We start from the raw sequence: 20,779 nt of genomic DNA, 5'->3' as shown, positions 1-20,779 counted from the left end.
AGTGATTAACTTAGGAAAATTTATCACGTCAGGTTCACTACGCATACACACACACATTCCAACATGCAGCAATTCGTTAGAAGTTCCTCAGAGGAATATGGACGAGGTGCATGTGTGGTTCAGTAGTCAATGCCCTCGACATGCTCCCACGAGGAAAAATACCCTACGAGGTGACCTCGGGGCCGTGGTTCGGCCCACCCTCGTAAAACTTCCGTATTTTCTTGAACAATCACGATTTTCAATTCTGATGTCATAATTTCCTACAATGTAATACTGCTATGATCTTAAGTGATGCCAAATAATTTTTTTTGGAGTTTTTTGTATATATAAGCTATTCCATCATAATGAACCGAAAGGAATATGAATTCTATTGTTCTTTTGAAAATTCAACAAAAATATGAAATATGATCAGCAAAGAGAACGGAATTCATTTTGCTCTTCCTCCGCAAAAATTATCTCATTGGGGAAATACAAAAATTAAAATATGTACTCGGGGGCCCCTAAGGGGCCGTTCAAGTATTACGTCATCATCGGTGGGGGGAGGGGGTTTCCGATTTGCTGACTTTTGATGACAAGGGGGTAGGGGGGTTTCCGATTTGCTGACTTTTCTATGACAAGGGGGGGGGGTTTGGATAATGCTTACGTCATCAACCACCCTTTATGACAATATGAGTTGAGATTCAGTGGGGCAGAGCTGATGACGAAATTTTGCTGACAAGGGGGGGGGGGTGTCAGCGTTTTGCTGACTTTTGCTGACAAGGAGGGGAGGGGAGTCAAAAATGGATAAAAATTTGCTTACGTAATACTTGAACAGTCTAAAAACTGACAAATAGTAAATTTTGCTCCTTTTTCCATGAAAATCGAAGAAATTTACTCCATACATATTAATAGTCAAAACTATTAATTTTAGGCACTTTTTAAGGAGATTTAGATTTTCCTAAGTTTATTTAGCCTTTGAGAAGCCAAATGGGAAACATCAATAAATTTATGTTTGTGTAAAACTGTTGTAGAGTCCACAACAGTTTACACAGCCCTCCATGTATTCGTAAATATCTACGTATCTTATAAATTATATTATCGACAGTAAAAAAGTTATCATTGAAATAATTATTCATAATTTATCCTGTTCATACAGGAAAATTCTGTTTTTTGCTTCTGGAATGCTTTATTTATTTTTCTTTGAGTTTCTCTTTCTCATGTACTGGTTAGTTCCCCCAAATACCGTTATACGAGAAGAACTGTGACATCTCGGCGAATTTTGGTCCAAATTTTACGGGGTGAAATCCTTTGAGTTTCATAGAGAAAAAGCTCAAAATCTACCAATTGATATTGTTTAGATTCGGAGCCCTTATAGAAATTCCAATTTTTTGCATTTCCTCCAATAATGATTTGGGGAGAGGGTGCAACTATCCCAAATAAATTCCGTACCCTTTGCTGATCATATTTCATATCTTTGTTGAATTTTAAAGTGAACCATAGAATTTATATGCCTTTCGGTGAATTATGGTATGCACCTTGCTGCTATAATATAATACAGTAAAAGTTCGTTATAACGAGCACGGCTTATAACGAGAATCTCGCTTTTACAACTAATTCGCAAGTGATTGTCAAAGAGCTAATGTTAAAGATACAAAAAATATATTCGCTTATAGCGAGTTGTTTTATGAATGAAAATCAGAACACATTCACTATAACAACAATGGAAATTCTCGAAAAGCGTGATTTCAGTTTGACTTTCTTTAATAATTACACATAAAATGAATTGGAAAGCGTGGCATGTTTTTTAAAGCCCTTCACCCTGTTCATAGGTGTTTATAAACGGGGCATGCCAGTACCTCTCAATAGATAAAAGGACCACATGCTGTATCTTCTTGTATCTATATCGGAGGTGGAGAAAACTTCTGGTTTTCACATCGTTCTCATTTCTCTGGAAAAATCCTTTCCCGCCCCTCTCTTTCCTTTCCCGAAATCTTCCAAAACAGGACACAGGAAACAGACACAATTATGGTGATAATTCCACAATTGATGAAATTTCAGAATTCACGAAAATTCAGATTTCACGAAAATTCAGATTTCACGAAAATTTCAGAATTTACGAAAGAAATTATCATTACCGGAAGTGCAGGGCCCGGTGCGACCGCACCTGTCGCACATCCCCCTAAGAACGGCTCTATTTAGCTACGGTCCAAAAAACTAAAATTCGTTTATGGCGAGAAGTCGGTTATAACGACAATCTGCTTGTGAACTGTCGTTATAACGGACTTTTACTGTAATTTGTTTTTCCATCATGTTTTTTACTTAAAAGTATGAGGTAATCAAATCCCAACAAAATGAAGTATGTATCTCTGGTATTATGGCATATAATATTCGTTCATTTAAAATCGTCAATTTATCTTATTGCAGGTTTTTGACTGGAGCCCGGAGATTCAAGGTTACGTCTTGGCAGCCGGACGCTTAGGCTATTTGCTGCCGCAGCTTCCAGCGGGCCGATTAGCCGAGAGATTAGGTTCCAAAATTGTGCTGCTTTCGGGTTTGGTTTGCTTTTCGTTGGCCAGTGTTTTGTCACCATATGCGGCTCGTTTTGATACTATCTGTCTAATCATCGCTCAGCTCGTCAAAGGGTTGGGGATGGTACCTAATTCATTAATTCATTACATTTCCCCCTATCGCTTACAGTCAAACTCGGTTATAACGACATCGAAGATTCTGCGAAATGTTTTCGTTACAACCGAAGTTCATATTTTTAAGACCTTTCAAGTATGAAAAATATAATCGGATCCAATCAAATACTATACAGGGTTATGTAAGTCCTGATTCGGCCTTTATCTCATCAACCGTTCGTCGTAGAGGTATGGTTCTACTTTAAAAAATGCTCGAAAATCTGTTCAGAAATCGCTCTGCACTAGTTTAAAGAGTGAAAACACAGTGTGACAAAAAAATAAAGAATCTACATTTTTATATGAATTCCCCCCCCCCCCGTCGTCTAACTTCCAGTGAAAAAGTTGTTGCTCTGTCTCTCCTGAGGCCGTTACAAAAAAAAAACAGATTTCCAAGTGCAATATTCGTTGAGATATTTGAATTCGAAAATCGCAGAAAATGCGGGGGGGGGGAGAAAAACCACATAAACCAGTGTTTCACAAAGTGTGCATTGCAACTCCAGGGGTATCGCCAACCTTTGTTAGGGAATATCGGGTAGAGCTATCGATATTGATGTTCGTGCCTGTTTTTTTCTGTTTTGAAGTGGCACACAATACCTACAAAACTTTTTCTGAGAGCCGTAGATGAACGATCGTTAGGGTAAGGGAACGCCGGGTGAAAGAAGTTTAGGGAATCACTGGCAAAACAAAAACTAACCGACAATGCTTTTTCCCCTCATTTATGTTGCTCTTTTTTTCCGACTCTTCTCCAATTTCTCATTCAATTATCTCAGGGAATATAGCAATATATATATATATATATGTATATATATTGGCTTCCGGATAGACAGAGAAACAAGTTTTTAATGGAAAGTTAGAAGACGGAGGTACGTATAAAAATTTAGATTTTTTTATTTGACACACTTTCTTTCTCTCAAACCGAACACGATCCAGGCTCTATCGGCTGTAGCCAATTTAACCATTGCCCCTGTCAAGGGGCGGGACCATGTCGGAGAAAACTTTATTGAACACAATGAAATGTACATACATAGAATTTCATACATACAAGATACGAGGTATTATAATACAAAAAAAAATTAAAATAAAATGAATAGATAAACAAATACAAAAACAATGAAGAAATGCGAAAATACAAAAACAATGAAGAAATGCGAAAATACAAAAACAATGAAGAAATGCGAAAATACAAAAACAATGAAGAAATGCGAAAATACAAAAACAATGAAGAAATGCGAAAATACAAAAACAATGAAGAAATGCGAAAATACAAAAACAATGAAGAAATGCGAAAATACAAAAACAATGAAGAAATGCGAAAATACAAAAACAATGAAGAAATGCGAAAATACAAAAACAATGCAAATGCGCAGTTCAATGCAAATGCACAATTCAGTGCAAATGCACAATTCAATGCAAATGCACAATTCAATGCAAATGCACAAAAACAATGCAAAAAATACAAAAAAAGATATATAAATATAGATTAAATGCTTAAAACATCTAGTGTAAAGTGAAAAACACAAAAGAGGGGAAAGGTAAAAATAATAATAATAATACAAAAATATAACTATACAGGGTGCATAGGTAACAGGACGTACGTTATTTTACTGGTGAACCATTGATCCTAGAGATATACATCCAATTAGAAAAAGTAACCAAATAACGTGTGGAACTCGTATACGTCATTCATGTTGCAAGGAGTTGAACAGTTGAAAAAAATAAAAAATTCTATACGGACACACTATGCTCAAAAACCCAATTACGCAAAGTTGCTGCCCTTCCGCGTTTCTAATGTGATGTTCGCTGAGATATTCAAACTCGGAAATTCGGAGAAAAGCTGGGGGAAAAAAACAGCGTTAAAAATGCAGGTACCTCATGGGATATGCACAAATATATATTTAGTTCGTTGTAGCTGCTCAATAACGACATAACCAGTAACAAAAGAATTTCGACACTATTTCTAAAACAAATTTGAACACTTTTGACATATCTCTCAAGAAATAACCTTACAAATCATTTATATATGCACATATGCCTATAATCCGAGCTCTACTAATAATTTTTGAAATAATTATTAATAGAGTATATAAAATTACTGATAAATTATTACGTACAGAGAAAGGGATATCGAAACTGCATGGATTGAGCTTGAAAACGTAATAAGCTTACGTAGGAGTTTTGCTATAAGCCTATATTACCCACCGAATCGGGATCCAAATTACATCTCCAAGCTTCATGAAGAAATTTCTTACATGCTAAGTAATATTAAGAGATTTTAATCATTCGGGTATCGATTTGGAGGATCTATCGGTTAGGGATCAATATGAGAGAGATTTTCTCAAGTTGGTGCCCGATAATTTCTTGTAGCAGCAGGTATTATCCGATGCAACGTGTTTAGGTTGGGGGACAACTTTTCTTTTAGTGATTATCGGGTAATTAACTCTTTTTTACAGCTTCTTCGTGGATAATCCCAACAATCAAAGAACCAACTTCGAACTTTTGAAGGTAAGGTTAGGGTTAATTTTCAAAGACCTGTTGGTATCAGTGGGTGTGGTAAGTTAGTGGGATGAATTCAGAACAAAACTCTCCTCTGTTTTACACGATGTATCTTTTGTTCGTAAAAAACGGGTATATTCACATTGCAACCGTTCTAGTTCACGGATAACGTACGTAATTTTTATCTTGAAAAGAGAAGGGCATTCAGGGAATACAAAAGTGGAATGGGTGACTTATCATCATTTACTGAAAAGAAAAAAGAAGGGCATTGAAGAAAGCGATAAGGGATAGTAAAAAGGATGTTGAATCTAGGTTGGCAGATAAACATTGGCACCGACCAAAAATCATTTTTCCGGTACTTCAATATGGATGTAAAGGGACGGTTGCCCCCCCCCCCCCTCAATAGGTGGGTCTAGGGTAGAGAGCAATGTAGATATGTGTAATGCTTTCAATGACTTTTTCGCGTCAGTCTTTAATAGTGAAAGCGGTAATTGCATGGGGTAATAAAATCCTCAACGATATTCAAGTGGAAGATGTGGAGGTCCTAAATTTTCTAAAAAGCAAAGACCAGGACCAGATGATATCTATCCTAGAGTCCTCAGGGAACTGCATCCACATTTTTTATGCAAATATAAAATGTCGGCATCCACAGTTTTTATGCGCATCTTTTTTTTCAGAAACCTCGTTGGGCATTTTGTCTGTTGTGGCCTTTGTATTTGTATTTGTAATTGAAAAAAAAAATGTGTATATACCCAGGGTGCCACAATGCCGGCTGTGTCGTACCTCATGGCGAGCTGGTTCCCCAAGCAAGAGAGACGTTTCGTCTATGCGTTCGTATATTCCGGCTTGTGCTTCGGTTCGTACTTCGGTGGTATTCTGTCCGGCTTTCTATGCGAGTTGCCCGTGCTGGGTGGATGGCCATTGGTCTTTTACGTCTTCGGTAAGTTGATGATTCCGTGGCTTACGCTTACTTATTCACTGTCTGTAACACAACTTACCCCTTTACCCCGATATCGCTATTACGTGACGCGGGTCTGCAGGTCACAGGCGGATTTGTGGTTTTGCCGCCTGTGATGCTATACAAAAGTTTGCCGCTCTACTCACATTCTAGCCCGTTTTAACGAATACCGTTATAGCGAAAATCTCGTTTTAACTAACACTTTTCTAATCCGCCAGATAAGTTTACGCAGGAACAATGCAAACACCTGGAATTCCTTCATAACGAAATTTCGTTATAACGAAGGTGATTTCTCCGGTCTGTCGGAGTTCGTTACAACGGGATTCGACTTTATTACTCTAAGACTCTCATAGTTGTTGGACACCCCCCTTCCCCTGTGTAATGGGTTTATCATTCCAGGAGGAGCTGGTTTGTTGATGTTTGTGTTGCTGCTGATGTTCATGTACCAAGACCCTGAGTTACATCCGTTCGTAAGTGAATCCGAAATGAAATACATACTCGATGGAAGGATGAAATCATGTTCTTCCGAAGTAAGACACACGCCAATGTACTACATTTAATTATCTGTCGCATTTTTATGATTTACGGAAAACTCGCCACCACGCAATTCACCGATAAGAAAATTCACCGACAACAGTTCGTCTCCATTGAGTGAGTGACCAAGTGAGTAACTTTTTTATGAATAAAACTAGCCAAGTGAGTAACTTCATGAGTGACCGTATGAGTGACTAAGTAAGTGGATGGCAGATTGAATGAGTAAACCGTTCGCGTGACCGAGTGAATGAGCGACCGCATGAGTTATCCAAGTGAGTGAGGGAGCTATTGCTTGATCGTTCGAATAAACTGGTGAATGGGTGAGTAACCGTATGGGTGATAGAGTGAGTGGGCGAGTAACCGTATGAGTGATAGAGTGAGTGGGTGAGTAACCGTACGAGTGGCCAAGGGAGTGGGTGAATGACATTATGAATGACTGACTTAGTGATTCACTGACTGACTTAGTTGAAAGACTGGGTGAGTGACCGTATGAGTGACTCACTCACGTGCTCACTCACTTCTCATTTGCTCACCTGCTCACTCACTAACTCCCCCGACTCACCCGATCAATTACTTGCTCACTGGATTACTCACTTGGTAATCCACTCACTTACTACTTCACTTTGTCGATGAATTGTTTGTCGCTGAATTTTTTCTTTGGTGACTGTTGGCGATGAATTCTCCGCGCATGCATTTCTAATATTACAAAAAAGTTTCAAATTTATATAAGTTGAATTTTTATTCTCTTGTGTGTTATGAGCAGAAACTCTCCGTTCCTTGGATGAAGATCTTCTTCTCGGTTCCGTGTCTGGCCGTCTTCTACGGGAGTTTTGGTCAATTCTGGATGGTGTTTTACTTCATTGGCGTGCACAATCTCTTCCTAGGCAATGTTGTGAAGTTCTCCATCGTTGAAGTAAACCGAGTTTTTTTTTTCTATCTCAATATACAGGGTGGTCATAAAATAACTTTGGCGATATAGGCCGCAAAAATCAATGAAATTCGAGGTATGGGTGTTTGAAGTATGTGCTCGAAAATTAAGAGGGAAAAACAAAGCATTAGCTCTTGCGGTTATGGTCGGTCACAGCAAAAAAAAATTTTAAGGTCCACTTTTGGTTGCATTAAGGCCCACTAAAGTAATTTAGTCGTGGACATTAAGGTCCACTAAATTTCATTACTTTAAGTCAGTGGTTCTCAACCTTTACAAGCTCGCGGCCCGGTGTCATTCACTTTTGTGAGTCGAATGCCCGGTCAAACACACGACGAACGGGAAATTGAATGAGGAAAAATGAAACGGCTAATCACTCGCGGCCCGGTATGAATGATATCAGGGCCCGGTACCGGGTCGCGGCCCGTCGGTTGAGAAACACTGCTTTAAGTGATTTGAAATGCGCGATTTATTTATTTTTTCCCTTCAAGTGTTATTGAAATATTTTTTTTATAAGAGTTAGGGATGCAATTAAACACATTGAATCTTATAATAATATTTTATAAGCGTGTGTGTGTGTGTGCGGTGTGTGTGTGTGTGTGGTGTGTGCGGTGTGTGTGTGTGTGTGTGTGTGTGTGTGTGGTGTGTGTGTGTGTGTGTGTTTATATTCTTTAATCTCCGTTTAAAAGACTTGCACATTAATAGGACGTTTTGGTTCGCCCTCTTCAACGCCGTACAAACGGGTTTCTACGGAAGAAAAAAAGCTGGGAAAAAGTTCATAGATATCGCCAAGAAGTTCGAGAGGCGATAAGTAGCCAACTGTTGCAATGTTTAATAATTTTTAGCGGCTTTAATATAATTGAACTCCGCCGCTAATTTTTTTTTTTGTTTTATGTGTTTCTAGGTGAGAACATGTACAGGGTGGGAGAATGTACAGGGTGGGCAAAAAGTCCGTAGAAACTTTAAAAATTCATAAAAACCGGAAAAATAACTGAAGTAAAAAACGGTTTGCAGGGTGAGCATCGCTACGTCACAGGAATTTTTTTAAGACAAAAAAAGCCGATAGGTGGCACTGACGTACATAAGTCAGAGAAAAGATACGCAAATAACGAACAGAGTGCCTCCAAATTGTTTATGACAGCAGTGTGTGTTCCACATGGCCACCATCATAGGGGGATAGCACATTGCAGGCGAGTCACAAATCCAGTAACGGCAGAGTGCAGCTGGTCCACATACACGGTTTACAACGGTGAACTGGTTGTGGATTAGGAACGCAGGTTCTTATAACCGTCTCATTTGCATATTTCCACCAAGGTCACTCATACCAGTGCCACCTATCGGCTGTTTTTAGGGGGGTCTTTTTCCCTGTCTTAAAAAATTTTCCGTGACCTAGCGATGCTAACCCTGCAAACCGTTTTTTATTTCGGTTATTTTTCCGGTTTTCATGAATTTTAAGTTTTTACGGACTTTTTACCAACCCTGTACTTTAATTTTTTCATAATTTTTTGAGGATGACACCTTCCGATCCTCTGCTCTCCTGCAGGAAAACCTTTCGTGGGCTGATAAAACCCCCTTGGCGGTCTGCATTTGGCCCGCGGCCGGAGGTTGTGCACCCCTGCATAGAAAATTCGAGTGATTTTTTTTTCATGAAACATTTTGACGATATCGGGATTGACTGGAATTGTTATATCAGGCACTGAAATGATTTATTGTGAAAATCGATTCGAAATACATTGATTTGTTTTCCATGTACTTTACAGAATGGCACAATACTTGCGGTGAGTTCTTTTCTTGAAGGTGTAGTCATGTGCCTGGCAGGTTACGCATCAGATGCACTTCACAAAAAGAAGCACTTCAACCTGAACTCGATCAGGAAAGCGAGTAATACCCTGAGTAAGTATAAAGTGAACCAAAAGTCAGGAAAATATTTTTAAATTCAATAATTTGCGAACCAATGAAACTGAAAACCAGACCAGAATCAGAGTTTCCCCCCCCCCCATTCCCAGTTCCGGGAGGGCTGACTGTGGGACTACAAACGGGCCCAGATGGACCCATGAAGAAGGGAAGAAATGTTTGTGGTAATTTTGATATAAATGCGGTTAAGTAGGTGCCAAGAATAAAATAGACTAATATATAAACTGAAGAGCCAAAAAAACTGGTACAGGCATGCGTATGCAAATAAAGAGATATAGAACCAATCAGACTACGGTGCTGCGGTCGGCAACGCCTATATAACACAACAAGTGTCTGGTATAGTTGTTAGATCGGTTACTGCTGCTACAATGGCAGGTTATCGAGATTTAAGTGAGTTTGAACGTGGTGTTATAGTCGGCGCACGAGAGATGGGACATAGCATCTCCGAGGTAGCGATGAAATTTGGATTTTCACGTACGACCATTTCACGAGTGTACCGTGAATATCGGGAATCCGGTAAAAAATTAAATCTACGACATCGCTGTGGCCGGAAAAAGATCATGCAAGAACGGGACCAACGACGACTGACGAGAATCATTAAACGTGACAGACGTGCAATCCTTCCGCAAATTGCTGCAGATTTCAATGCTGGGCCATCCATCAACAAGTGTCAGCATGCGAACCATTCAACGAAAAATCATCGATATGGGCTTTCGGAGCCGAAGGCCCACTCGTGTACCCTTGATGATTGCACGGCACAAAGCTTTACGCCTCGCCTGGGCCGACAACACCGACATTGGACTGTTGAGGACTGGAAACACGTTGCCTGGTCTGACGAGTCTCGGTTCCAATTGCTTCGAGCTGATGGACGTGTACGGGTATGGAGACAACCTCATGAATGCATGGACCCTACATGTCAACAGGGGACTGTTCAAGCTGGTGGAGGCTCTGTGATGGTATGGAGCGTGATATGGGACCCCTGATACGTCTAGATACGACTCTGACAGGTGACAGGTACGTAAGCATCCTGTCTGATCACCTGAACCCATTCATGTCCATTGTGCATTCCGACGGACTTGGACAATTTCAGCAGGACAATGCGACACACCACACGTCCAGAATTGTCCCCACACGTCCAGTGGCAAACTTGCTAGGTAGTCTGAATGACGTTTATGGCAAACACTACAGAGGCCATCTATCTCTAGGAAGTGCTGGCTGAATTCACTGCCACTTCTACGGGAAGGGGGGGGGGGCAGGGGTTACCCAACACCATCTATAGCAGAAGGCCTCCGCGTGATGCTCGTGACGTAACTGAATTTCACCATTAAAAGGAAGCTTAACGAGAGCATTTTGGTGGACTGTTAGTCCAGTTCAGATTTTTTTTTCAGCAATATACTGTGTAAATTTTCTTTTCTTTTCTTTTCAGGTTGTATTTTATTTTCAGTGTTATCGCTCGTCGTGTACTTCGCGGGCAACGACAAGACGGTTAATGCGATCAGCTTCGTATGTGGCATGACCATTCTAGGATTCGGTGTCGTTGGTTGCGTAACTGCTCCTGTGGAAATGACCCCGAATTTCGCTGGTGGATATTTTCCTCACGTTTACTCTTTTAAAACTCGTTTTTGACCGACGTTACATTTGCAAGAGCACGCTTTGTTCAAAACAAAAAATTTTTGCAATTAAATTTCCATGCAAATTTGCAAATTTTTTGTATGAAATGAACATTTTGAAAATTAAATTGTCTAATAAGAGAGAGAGAGAGAGGGCGCCACATAGCATTTTTTTATAATTTTTTATGAAGAAATTCGGTTCTTTATGGTTTTTCAAAAATGTAATTTTTAGAAATTTTATCCTTATTTGCGATCTGGAATTTTCATGACCATGAACAGAAATATATGTTTTTTTAAATAGAAAAGCATAGTTTTTCTTTTCTTGAATTCTTTGCTACATGATACATGAGTGTTCTTAACATCCTAATTATTAATTAATTTAATTTAATCAAGATGTGATTAATTTATGTTAATCAATTAGAAATTTACAAAAAAAAAACATGTTAAGTTAAACTTCTCTCAAATATGTTAATTAAGTATAAACAGCTTTCATACAGTATATATAACAGAGGTATTCAATCTTTTTCAAGTCGCGAGCACTGCTGTGTACCTATCATTAAAAGAAGACCCACCCTTACCGCAAGTCTGACATACGAATGCATGAAATCAGGATGATTTCAATCCCCCGAATGTAATTTTTTACAGAGCGTTTAATTGGAACGTTGATCAAGCGCCCACGAGCACGAAATCGGACAAAAGAATCGAGCACACAAAGGTTTTTAACAGCTGGCTGAGATGCGAAGATATATTTTTGGAAAGTGAGAAAGTTAAACTGCCCCTGCGGGGAATCGAACCCACGTCCTTTTACTTTCCGGGTGAACGCCCCTAGACCACTAGACAACCACAGGCAACGAATATCACACTCTTTCCTCGGAGCTCGTGTGCACTGAACGGGACCATACATTTGGACGTAACTCGGGCCAAAGCTCACAATCACTGACAATGCCACCAGATGACGACTTATCCGAGGATGATGGCAGTCTCCGCTATCCATACAAAGGTTGTTTTTTTTTCGCCATCTGGTGGCATTGTCAGCAATTGTGAACTTTGGCCTGAGTTGAGTCTGATCGTCCATGTACGGTCCCGTTCAGTGCACACGAGCTCCAAGGAAAGATTGAGAAATCCGTTGCTTCTGTAGTCTAGGACGTTCACCCGGAAAGTGAAAGGACGTGGGTTCGATTCCCCACGGGGATAGTTGAATTTTCCTCTTTCCAAAATGTATGTTCGCATCAGCCAGCTGTTAAAAACCTTAGTATGGATAGCGGAGAGTGACGTCATCCTCGGAGAAGAATCGAGCGCTCTGGATGCTTCGGGGGGGGGGGGGGGGGCACCGAGCAACGGGTTGAAGACACCTGATATGTAAAATTATTATGCAATTTGGTCGCGAATTCGAAGAACGGTCAAAAATGGGTTAAGAATGCGGATAGCGCATTTTTTTTTCAATAAAATATATATTTACTCTCAAAAATTAGCCTTTCTTCCACAATGTACTCGATTATAAATATACTTCAAGAATGTTATAATTGTTTTTCAGGAACTCTGTCTGGTGTGAACAATACCATCTCAGGCTTAGCCGCATTTCTCGTGCCTATTGCTGCTGGATATCTAACGAGTAAACAGGTGAGGAAAACCGCATGCTGTTTTCTTTTTTTTGCTTGAATTATCATTGCCAATTCAAAGAAAGGCCGGTCACTTAAAATTATTTATATACGGCAGTGTTATGAACTATTGCTAGTACTTAACCGTATATATGACCTCTTAAACATCCCCGGGAAATCTCTAACGAACTGATTACTTGCAGGAACGTGTTGTGTGTGTGTGTATGTGCAAACCTACTAAATCCACCCGAAAGCCTATTGACATGACCCCCACATCCTGGAGCAGAGCCCCCTAGGCTACTACACCAAACACCAATTCTGGCCATATCGCTACATTGCATTTTACTGCCATTAATGAGATGGGTTGGAAGCTGTCTATCAGTGGTCGCCTCAAGTTCGTTAGGGCACCAAGCCAGACTTTTCACGGGCCCTTCCATAGTGAATTTATAGCCTTTTATCACAAAATAAAATGATGGCAATCGTCTCGGGCCCCTATTGCTGGGGGTCCTGTCAGCCGTACCCTTGTGGGGGAGGGGGGTTCATGTCTATCTAACTTGTTGCAGTGGTGTCTGAAAAAAAAATTAACTGTTAGGTGAAAGTTAAGTATTTATATATTTTTTAATAATAATACTAATTCCTTATTTAAAATTTTGGGGAAAAAATGGGTTGGCAAAGAGTGGGTTGGAAGGGGGAGGGGTGGTGTTTTAACTCCAGGGTGCTCTTATTCTGACGTTGAGCATGAAAAGGTGCTCGCGAGACGAGAACGATTGAAGATTCGCCCCTCCCCCCCCCCCCCCGTTTTAGTAGAGAGAGAGAGAAGACAAATTCTCTCGCGTGTACGATTAAGAAACCGTCTATCAGAGGGCTCTCTCTGTTTATCGTGTATGGTTAAATATCTGCTTGTGAATGCGTGTGAATAGCTGTTCTAAATAAATCTGTGACGTCCTGCAAAATGTTTCGTTCTTTACTGATTCCGAGAACTTGTGCGAGAGACATCATCTGGAACAATATCATAAATTCTCAAAGCAACATTTATTACAAGTGTTGTGGAAAACCTCTGCAAAAAGCATCTTGCAAGATTTGTTGCTATATGATGGTTTATTTTCCCACGTACGCTTTTGGTGATTTCCTTCATATCTTTTCAAACACATCACTGTTTCTATAAAACAAAAATGTGAACATACAGGGTGATGAGTACTTCCCCCGCCCACATTTTACTGGCGATACTTCCGCACTTACCGTTGGGCACGGTAGCCCAGGTCGATCAGGTACACGCTTAAAGTACCAAAAGATGTTTAGAGGTGTCGCAAGTTCGACCTTGTCAGAAAACTTTCCTGACACAGGGCTACAACAAAAACGGCGACATGACCACAGACAAAAGATTGCTACCATAGGGAGCTCCACATCGAGGGGGTTAGCGCACCAACCTCTCGGTGAGTATAAAAAAAGGCTGCCACTCGGAATCGGCAATAAATTGTACTTCCCGGTCTAATTGACACTCGTGTGCAGAAAATGATCGTGGTGCGACAAAAATGATCAATGATCTGCCGAACCGTTGATTCTAGAAGCATCCTTTTAATTAGAAAAAGTTATCCAAATAACGTGTGGACCTCAGATATGTGATTCATGTTGAAAGTGGTTGTACAGTAGATAATATTTTAAAAAAATTAACTTTTATACGGACACCAAGTTCTAAAAAACCCAATTACAAAATTGTTGCACTGTCTCTCCTGAGACCAACAAAGAAAATTCTAAGTGCAATATTCGTTGAGATATTTGAAAAATTGGTGGAAGAGAACAGCGAAAACTAACGAGCACAAAGCTTCTTTCCCTTATTCATGCTGTTCTTTCTGGAGTTTCCTCCGTTTTACGAATTCGAATATCTCAGAGAATCTTGCGCTTGGAATCGTGAAATATTTTGTTGGCATCCTGCATGTAACCAATTCGTTAAAAAAAGGGGGGAATCTTACGAGGTACACGTGCGGTTAAGCAGGCCCGTAACTAGGATTTTTGCCGCACGTGGCAAACATTATTTTGCCACCCACCCCCCACCCCCACTTTAAAATTCAATAATTTTATAACGGTGTTCTTTTGTTCTTTGTTCCCACCTAAAATTAACGCCCCTAAATTTTGTCACAAGGGGCAGTTGCTCCCCCCCCCCCCTAGTTACGGCCCTGGGTTCAGTAGTAGTAGTAGTAGTGTTTTGATACAACAAAATGAATATCTTTCATTAAAGCCAATTGTTTAATTGCAGCAATTGATGTCGGAATGGCAGAAAGTGTTTCTTATAAACATAGCGGTGTCTCTCTCGAGTGCAGCCGTCTTTCATGTTTTCGGTTCTGCTGATGTCCAGCCCTGGAATGGGACAGTCGACGACATGGGAACCAGGCAGAGGAAAAAAGCTGTTGCCGATCACGAAGCTCAGCAACAAAACACAAACGTTTCAGGACTCATTCGTAAAGAAAAATCATGAGACAACAAAATATATGCGGTCGGCCTTCGGTATTCGCGGTGTTTTCCCAACTTCGTCCATTTGTACCGAGGCCCGTAAAAGAGGTTGGGTGGAAGGGAGGAGGTGACCGTTAATCAGGGGTTTGAAAAGCATACTTTTATTATACACGGGAAAATTATTATTTGGCCGTAAAAGAGGGGTGACCGCATCTAAGCGATATGCATTGAGGGTTTTTTTTTCACTGTATAAGGTTTATAGCTAACAGCTCTGGCATCACAATTCACTGGCAAACCGTGGATCCTAGAGGTATACTTCCAATTAGAAAAGCTTCCGAATAGACCTTAGACACGTCATTCATATCGAAAGGGACTGCATAGTTGTTAAAATATAAAAATTAACTTTTTGTGCGGACACCCTGTCCTCAAAAACCCAATTAGGAAGTTGTTGCCCTGTCTCTCCTGAGGCCAACAAAAGAAATTCTACATTTCTAAGTGAAACATTCACTGAGATATTTGAATTCGAAAATTTTGAAAAATTGGGAAAGGACTACAAAGGATTAAATAACGGATAACGCTTTCCCCCCCCCCAATTTATTCTGTTTTTCCCAGCAACTTTCTAATTGGGTTTCTCAGCACAGGGTGTCCGTATGGAAAAGTAATTTTTTTTTTAAATTTTGATAACTACACAACCCCTTGCACAACATGAATGACGTATCTAAAGTCTATTTGGATACTTTTCTAATTGGAAGTACGCCTGTAGTATCAACGGTTTGCCAGTAAATTGTGGTGCCAGTTGTTAGCTATGTCCCCGAGTAGCGCAGTGGTAAGGTGTTCGTCTTCCACTGAGAAGGTTACCGTTATGTTCCTCGGGTTTGAATCCGGGCAAAGAGATCAGAAACAAGTTCTTCACCTACCGACCCCGTTCAGCACTTCCTAGAGATAGAAGGCCTTCGCAGTCTGCTTGTGACGTCAGTAAGTAGTAGTCCATTTTCCCTCAGAATATTCAGGGGAAAAAAATTCCGTGCTCGTGCCAGTATCATCGTTGTGAGGAAAAGAAATGATCGGGCTCAGAATTGGCGATTTCTATGCCCCACGTCCAATCACTACGCGGCATTTGTGATCCAATCATGAAGATTCTACGCCAAAATAAGAAGAAACGAAATAGGATGCTGTGTTTCAAAATGTGGCAAACTTGCTAGGTAGTCTGAATGACGTTTATGGCAACCCGTGCGGATGCCTTCTACCTCTAGGAGGTGTTGCCCTGGGGCGGCCACCGATGGATGGCGACTTCGTTTTCCCCCCATCAAACTCTACTGGTTGTAAATTTCGGTATGGCGATAAATAACCGGAGTTGGATAAAGTAACAGTTAGCTATGCACCCTGTTAAATTTTACGTGCTAACGATGGATCTCCATGAGGCTTTTTTTTCAAGGGTTTTCCAGAAATTTTTACTCAAAAGAAAGCGAAAGCTTTACGAGAACGATTCGACATTCTGACTATGCCCATCTGAATGGTGCATCGAAACAACGTATGGCTGAGGTCACTTCCATTTCGACGGAACCAATCGAAAACCTCATAAAAGTCACGTTAGAAAAGCAGATGAATGGAGATGAGCTTCGGGGATATTTCATAAAAGAAATCCAAGAATTAATGAAACACCGATTAAAATACATTGACAGAGACGATTGCTCCTGAAACTGATGTCATACCCTCATTCAGAAGATCAAGACGAAGAAGTTGAAGAAAACAACTTCACTCTGAGCAGCATAACGTATGAGTTTCGCAAGTTTAAATCCAGGCCAGTAGCCAGAAATTTCGTTCGGAGGGAACCAAAGTGATAAAACAATAGATTCGGCCATCTTTTTCCCTTTCTTCGGTCATTTTCTCACATTTCGGGCGGGGGGAGAGGGACCAGACCCCCACGCGTCCCCCCTTCGCTACGGCCTTGTTTAAATCGCCAATGAGTTTACGATATAGAAATAACCCATGGTATTTTCCACATGTAGATCACTTGGTAGATGAAGCCTTGTCAACATGCTAAAACTTACATTCAATAAAATGACAAAACGAAAGCTTATAATTTGGGCTATTCGTGGATTTTTCGTGTTCGCGGCCACCCTCGGAACGTAACCCCTCCGTGAATACCGCGGTTCCGACTGTACACTGAAACCTCCCAACAACGGCCACGGGACCGAGCAAATGTTCAAAGCCGAGCAAAAATCTCGTTATTGGGAGGTTACCGTTGTTAAGCGGTTCAGTATTTCTGAAACATATATGTTTGTATATAATTTAATATGTTTTTTATACAGGGTGTCCTGTAGATGCTAGCACGGCCTTTACCTCATCAACCGTCCGTCGTAGAGGTATGATTCCAATTTATAAAATGCTCAACAGGCATTCTAAAATTACCCTGTAGCAGTTTTGAGAGTGGAAATACGGTGTGTCACAAAATAAATGAATTAAATTTTTATACGGTCGGCCCCTCAGTCATCTAACTTCCAATTAGAAAGTTGTTGCCCTGTTTCTTCTAATGCTATCAAAAAAAAAATTCCACGTATCCAAGTGCAATATTCACAGAGATATTCGGATTCAAAAAACGGGGGAAATTTGGAGGGGAAAAGACAGCGTTAAATGCGGGTAAAACGGTTTTTCCGCAATTAACGCTGTTCTTTCCCAAATTTCCTCCGTTTTTGGAATTCGAATGTATCTCAGTGAATATTGCACTTAAGAACGTGGTGTTTTTGTTTTTGTTTTTTTTTGTTTGTTGCCATCAGGAGAGACAAGGCAACAGCTTTTTATTTAGAAGTTAGAGCACAGGGGTACCGTGTAAAAATTTACACCTCATATTTTGTTATACACTGTATTTTCACTCTCAAAACTGGTACAGGGTAATTTTTGAACGGCTGTTGAGCATTTCATAAATTGGAATCATACCACAACGACGGACGGTTGATGAGGTAAAGGCCGTGCTAGCATCTACAGAACACCCTGTATAATTTAATATTTTTTTTATATAAATTTCTTGATTGTTTGTACAGATATATAACAACCCCATGCTATAATTAATTAAAAGAAGCTGTTTTGTAGCACATGATATTCATTTTGCATTGGAGATGTCTGAATTTTTTCATGAAGGACTGTATTTGTGACTTTCTGTTGTTAATTTCATGAAGAGAAATCCGGGCACATACGTCGTACTCTTGGGACATGTATTCGTTAGAGATCAGGTTCATCCTCCGATGTATAATCAGCTTTGTTTTGTAATCAAGTATTTTCAATTAGTGCTTACGTGGGCACGCCTTGTCAAAAATATCATGGAAGGAAAAAAAGACTCTCTCTGGTCTAAGACATAGTAGCCCACTTGCCAAATTCCAATCCTAAATTCTGCTTTGTTCCTTCTGGAACGCGTCTGGTGCACCCGTTAGTATCCACTTGAGGAACCACCGGGGTTCGCGGAACCACAAACCACTGACGTAGGAAAATACTCCTACGTCAATGGTAGTAAAAAAGTAAACGGAGGTTGAGGTGCGAGGAGGTAGCTATGCACCCTGTATATGGAGAGAGAGAGAGATACTAGTGATTCTCTGCATGAATACTACTCGCTCCGCATTTAGTACGGTTTCCTTTCAATTTTCAACAAATCTAGCAAGTTTCAATATTAATTTAGCATGCATTATGTGAACGATCCAGCTTTATGGGCAGTATACCGTATATACTCGTGTATAAGCCGACTCGTATATAAGCCGACCCCCCCCCCCTTCAGGACCACCAAATAAATTGAAAACCCGTGTATAAGCCGACCCCAAAGTAATGACCATTGTCACTTTCAAAGAGGATATCATCTTCAGTTCCGTCCATCGAAACACTTTTTGAAGGATCGGATGATAATTTCGGACAGAATTATACAGAATTATACACGCCTAATATGTACCCATTGCATAGCTGCCAAGTCTCCCGAATTTTTCGGGAATCTCCCGAATTTTAGCTTCATCGCTCGATCTCCCGAAAAGTTCTTAAATCTCCCGAATTTTTACGAAAATCACAAAAATCCCTAATTGTCCCTAAAAATTCCCTACTTCATTAAAAAAAATCCCCGCTTATGAAAACAATCCCTAAGGAATTTCTTGTGGGGCATGAAGCCTCTTTTTTTCCCCTTTCGAAATGACGTCACACGTCGTAAATGGGGAAATTCCCTTTTTAAAGAACTTTTACAAACCCTCTGATGGTAACAAGAAAGTTGTTTGTCTTATTGTGCAGGGAAATGACTTGGCAGCCAATAGTCCTGCATAATAATTGAAGATTATAGTCACGCGCATATGGTCAAAAATCTCTCTTTTGTTGAAGTTACGTACGTGCGATATAACAAAGCATGAATAATGATAAGCAAAAACATATTTAATCAATTTTAAAGATACTTATTCCGATGAATTTCCTTTCATCAAACGTTCCAGAAGAGGGCCGACTTTTCCTTTTTGTACAAGTTGTGTTACGGACATAAACATCGGTCATGGAAATACTACCATCATCACTCGTGAAGTGAAAAAAAAAAACATCAAGCAAGTGTCACAAAAAGTCAGTGTTCTTCAAAAATTTACGGTGTTTTCCTTCATCTTCCGATGATTTTGGGGTCATTCGCGCAGAATGTTTGTTCACAGCGTTTCTGATTGAACACAATATTTATTTTTACATCATTGAAGTTTTGGCCTCCGATTTCACTTGTTTTTTGCGTAGGAATTTTATTCCCAAGTGTTTAACTTCCACGTGTGTAAAATCCCTATTTTAATTTGACTTCGGTTTTTGAGTAGGGATTTTATTCCCTATGCTTTAACTTTTATGTTTGGAAAATCCCTATTTTATTTGGAAAAATCCCTATTGTATTTATTAGGGAGTGGTTTTAGCATAAAATACGGGTTTGCGCGAAAATCTCCCGAATTTTCATTTTCAAAAGTTGGCAGCTATGCCATTGGCACACTAAACCAATGTCAAGTTTCTTCAAGGGCCCAACTTTTTGTAGTTTCTTTATCATCGGAACTCATCCATTCGATCCACAAATTCCTCAAATAGTCTCAATAGTCCTCAAATAGTCTTTGAGAGGCTTGTTGATGCTCACATCTAAAGGCTGTACAATCAACGTTAGCCGCCACCACCAACCAATGATGTTTTCGATTTCTTTGCCTCGGCTTTGACATTATCAGTTCTGTGGGGTTTGAACATATCTCATACCAATAATGCCGGTTCCTCGAACACTGCTACAAAAATGACTACTGATTGGGGTCGATATTTTCTCATCAAAAACTGACCCGAGTATAAGCCGACCCCCCACACTTGGGGAACGAATTTTTCCAGAAAAAAACTCGGCTTATACACGAGTATATACGGTATTTATATTTTATAAGGTCCTTATTACTATTACTGGGTTGCTGTATTTTTGATATAGTTTAGATATGTATTCGACATTCATATTTTTTATGGGCATCTTTTTTTCAGCCACTTCGTTGGGCATTTTGTCTGTGTTGTGGCCTTTGTATTTGTATTCAAATAAGCGGTTACCGGGACAAATACACACTGCAAAGCATGCCAAAGTGTAATGTAAGTGTGGGAGAAAAACCAATAAATTGATTAATTTTATATGTAAA

The 20,779-nt window shown here is 40.0% G+C and overlaps 1 protein-coding gene across 4 annotated transcripts in view; it reads left to right on the top strand.

Moving 5' to 3' along the window:
* The window catches only part of LOC149071707 (dietary and metabolic glutamate transporter-like), a 30,445-nt gene extending 9,666 nt beyond the window's left edge, over positions 1–20,779 (top strand). For 2 of the 4 annotated variants that reach the window (XM_089247687.1, XM_089247688.1), the window contains 8 exons: positions 2,404–2,631; positions 5,910–6,093; positions 6,511–6,641; positions 7,409–7,558; positions 9,331–9,463; positions 10,911–11,066; positions 12,629–12,714; positions 20,631–20,779. In XM_089247687.1, the coding sequence (XP_089103813.1) occupies positions 2,404–2,631; positions 5,910–6,093; positions 6,511–6,641; positions 7,409–7,558; positions 9,331–9,463; positions 10,911–11,066; positions 12,629–12,714; positions 20,631–20,762 (1,200 nt within the window). In that variant the 3' untranslated portion in view covers positions 20,763–20,779. Of the gene's footprint in view, positions 1–2,403; positions 2,632–5,909; positions 6,094–6,510; positions 6,642–7,408; positions 7,559–9,330; positions 9,464–10,910; positions 11,067–12,628; positions 12,715–14,946; positions 18,250–20,630 lie in introns of those variants that run through there. The other 2 variants (XM_089247684.1, XM_089247686.1) reach the window with 2 other exon arrangements.

Source organism: Pholcus phalangioides, unplaced genomic scaffold (assembly GCF_987345545.1).
Source record: "Pholcus phalangioides strain wild (caught in Gottingen) unplaced genomic scaffold, Ppha-v1.0 ptg000018l_1, whole genome shotgun sequence".
In the NCBI taxonomy this organism is placed as follows: Eukaryota; Metazoa; Arthropoda; class Arachnida; order Araneae; family Pholcidae; genus Pholcus; species Pholcus phalangioides.
Note: the sequence above shows the minus strand (reverse complement) of the source record. Positions and strands in the feature narration are given on the sequence as shown.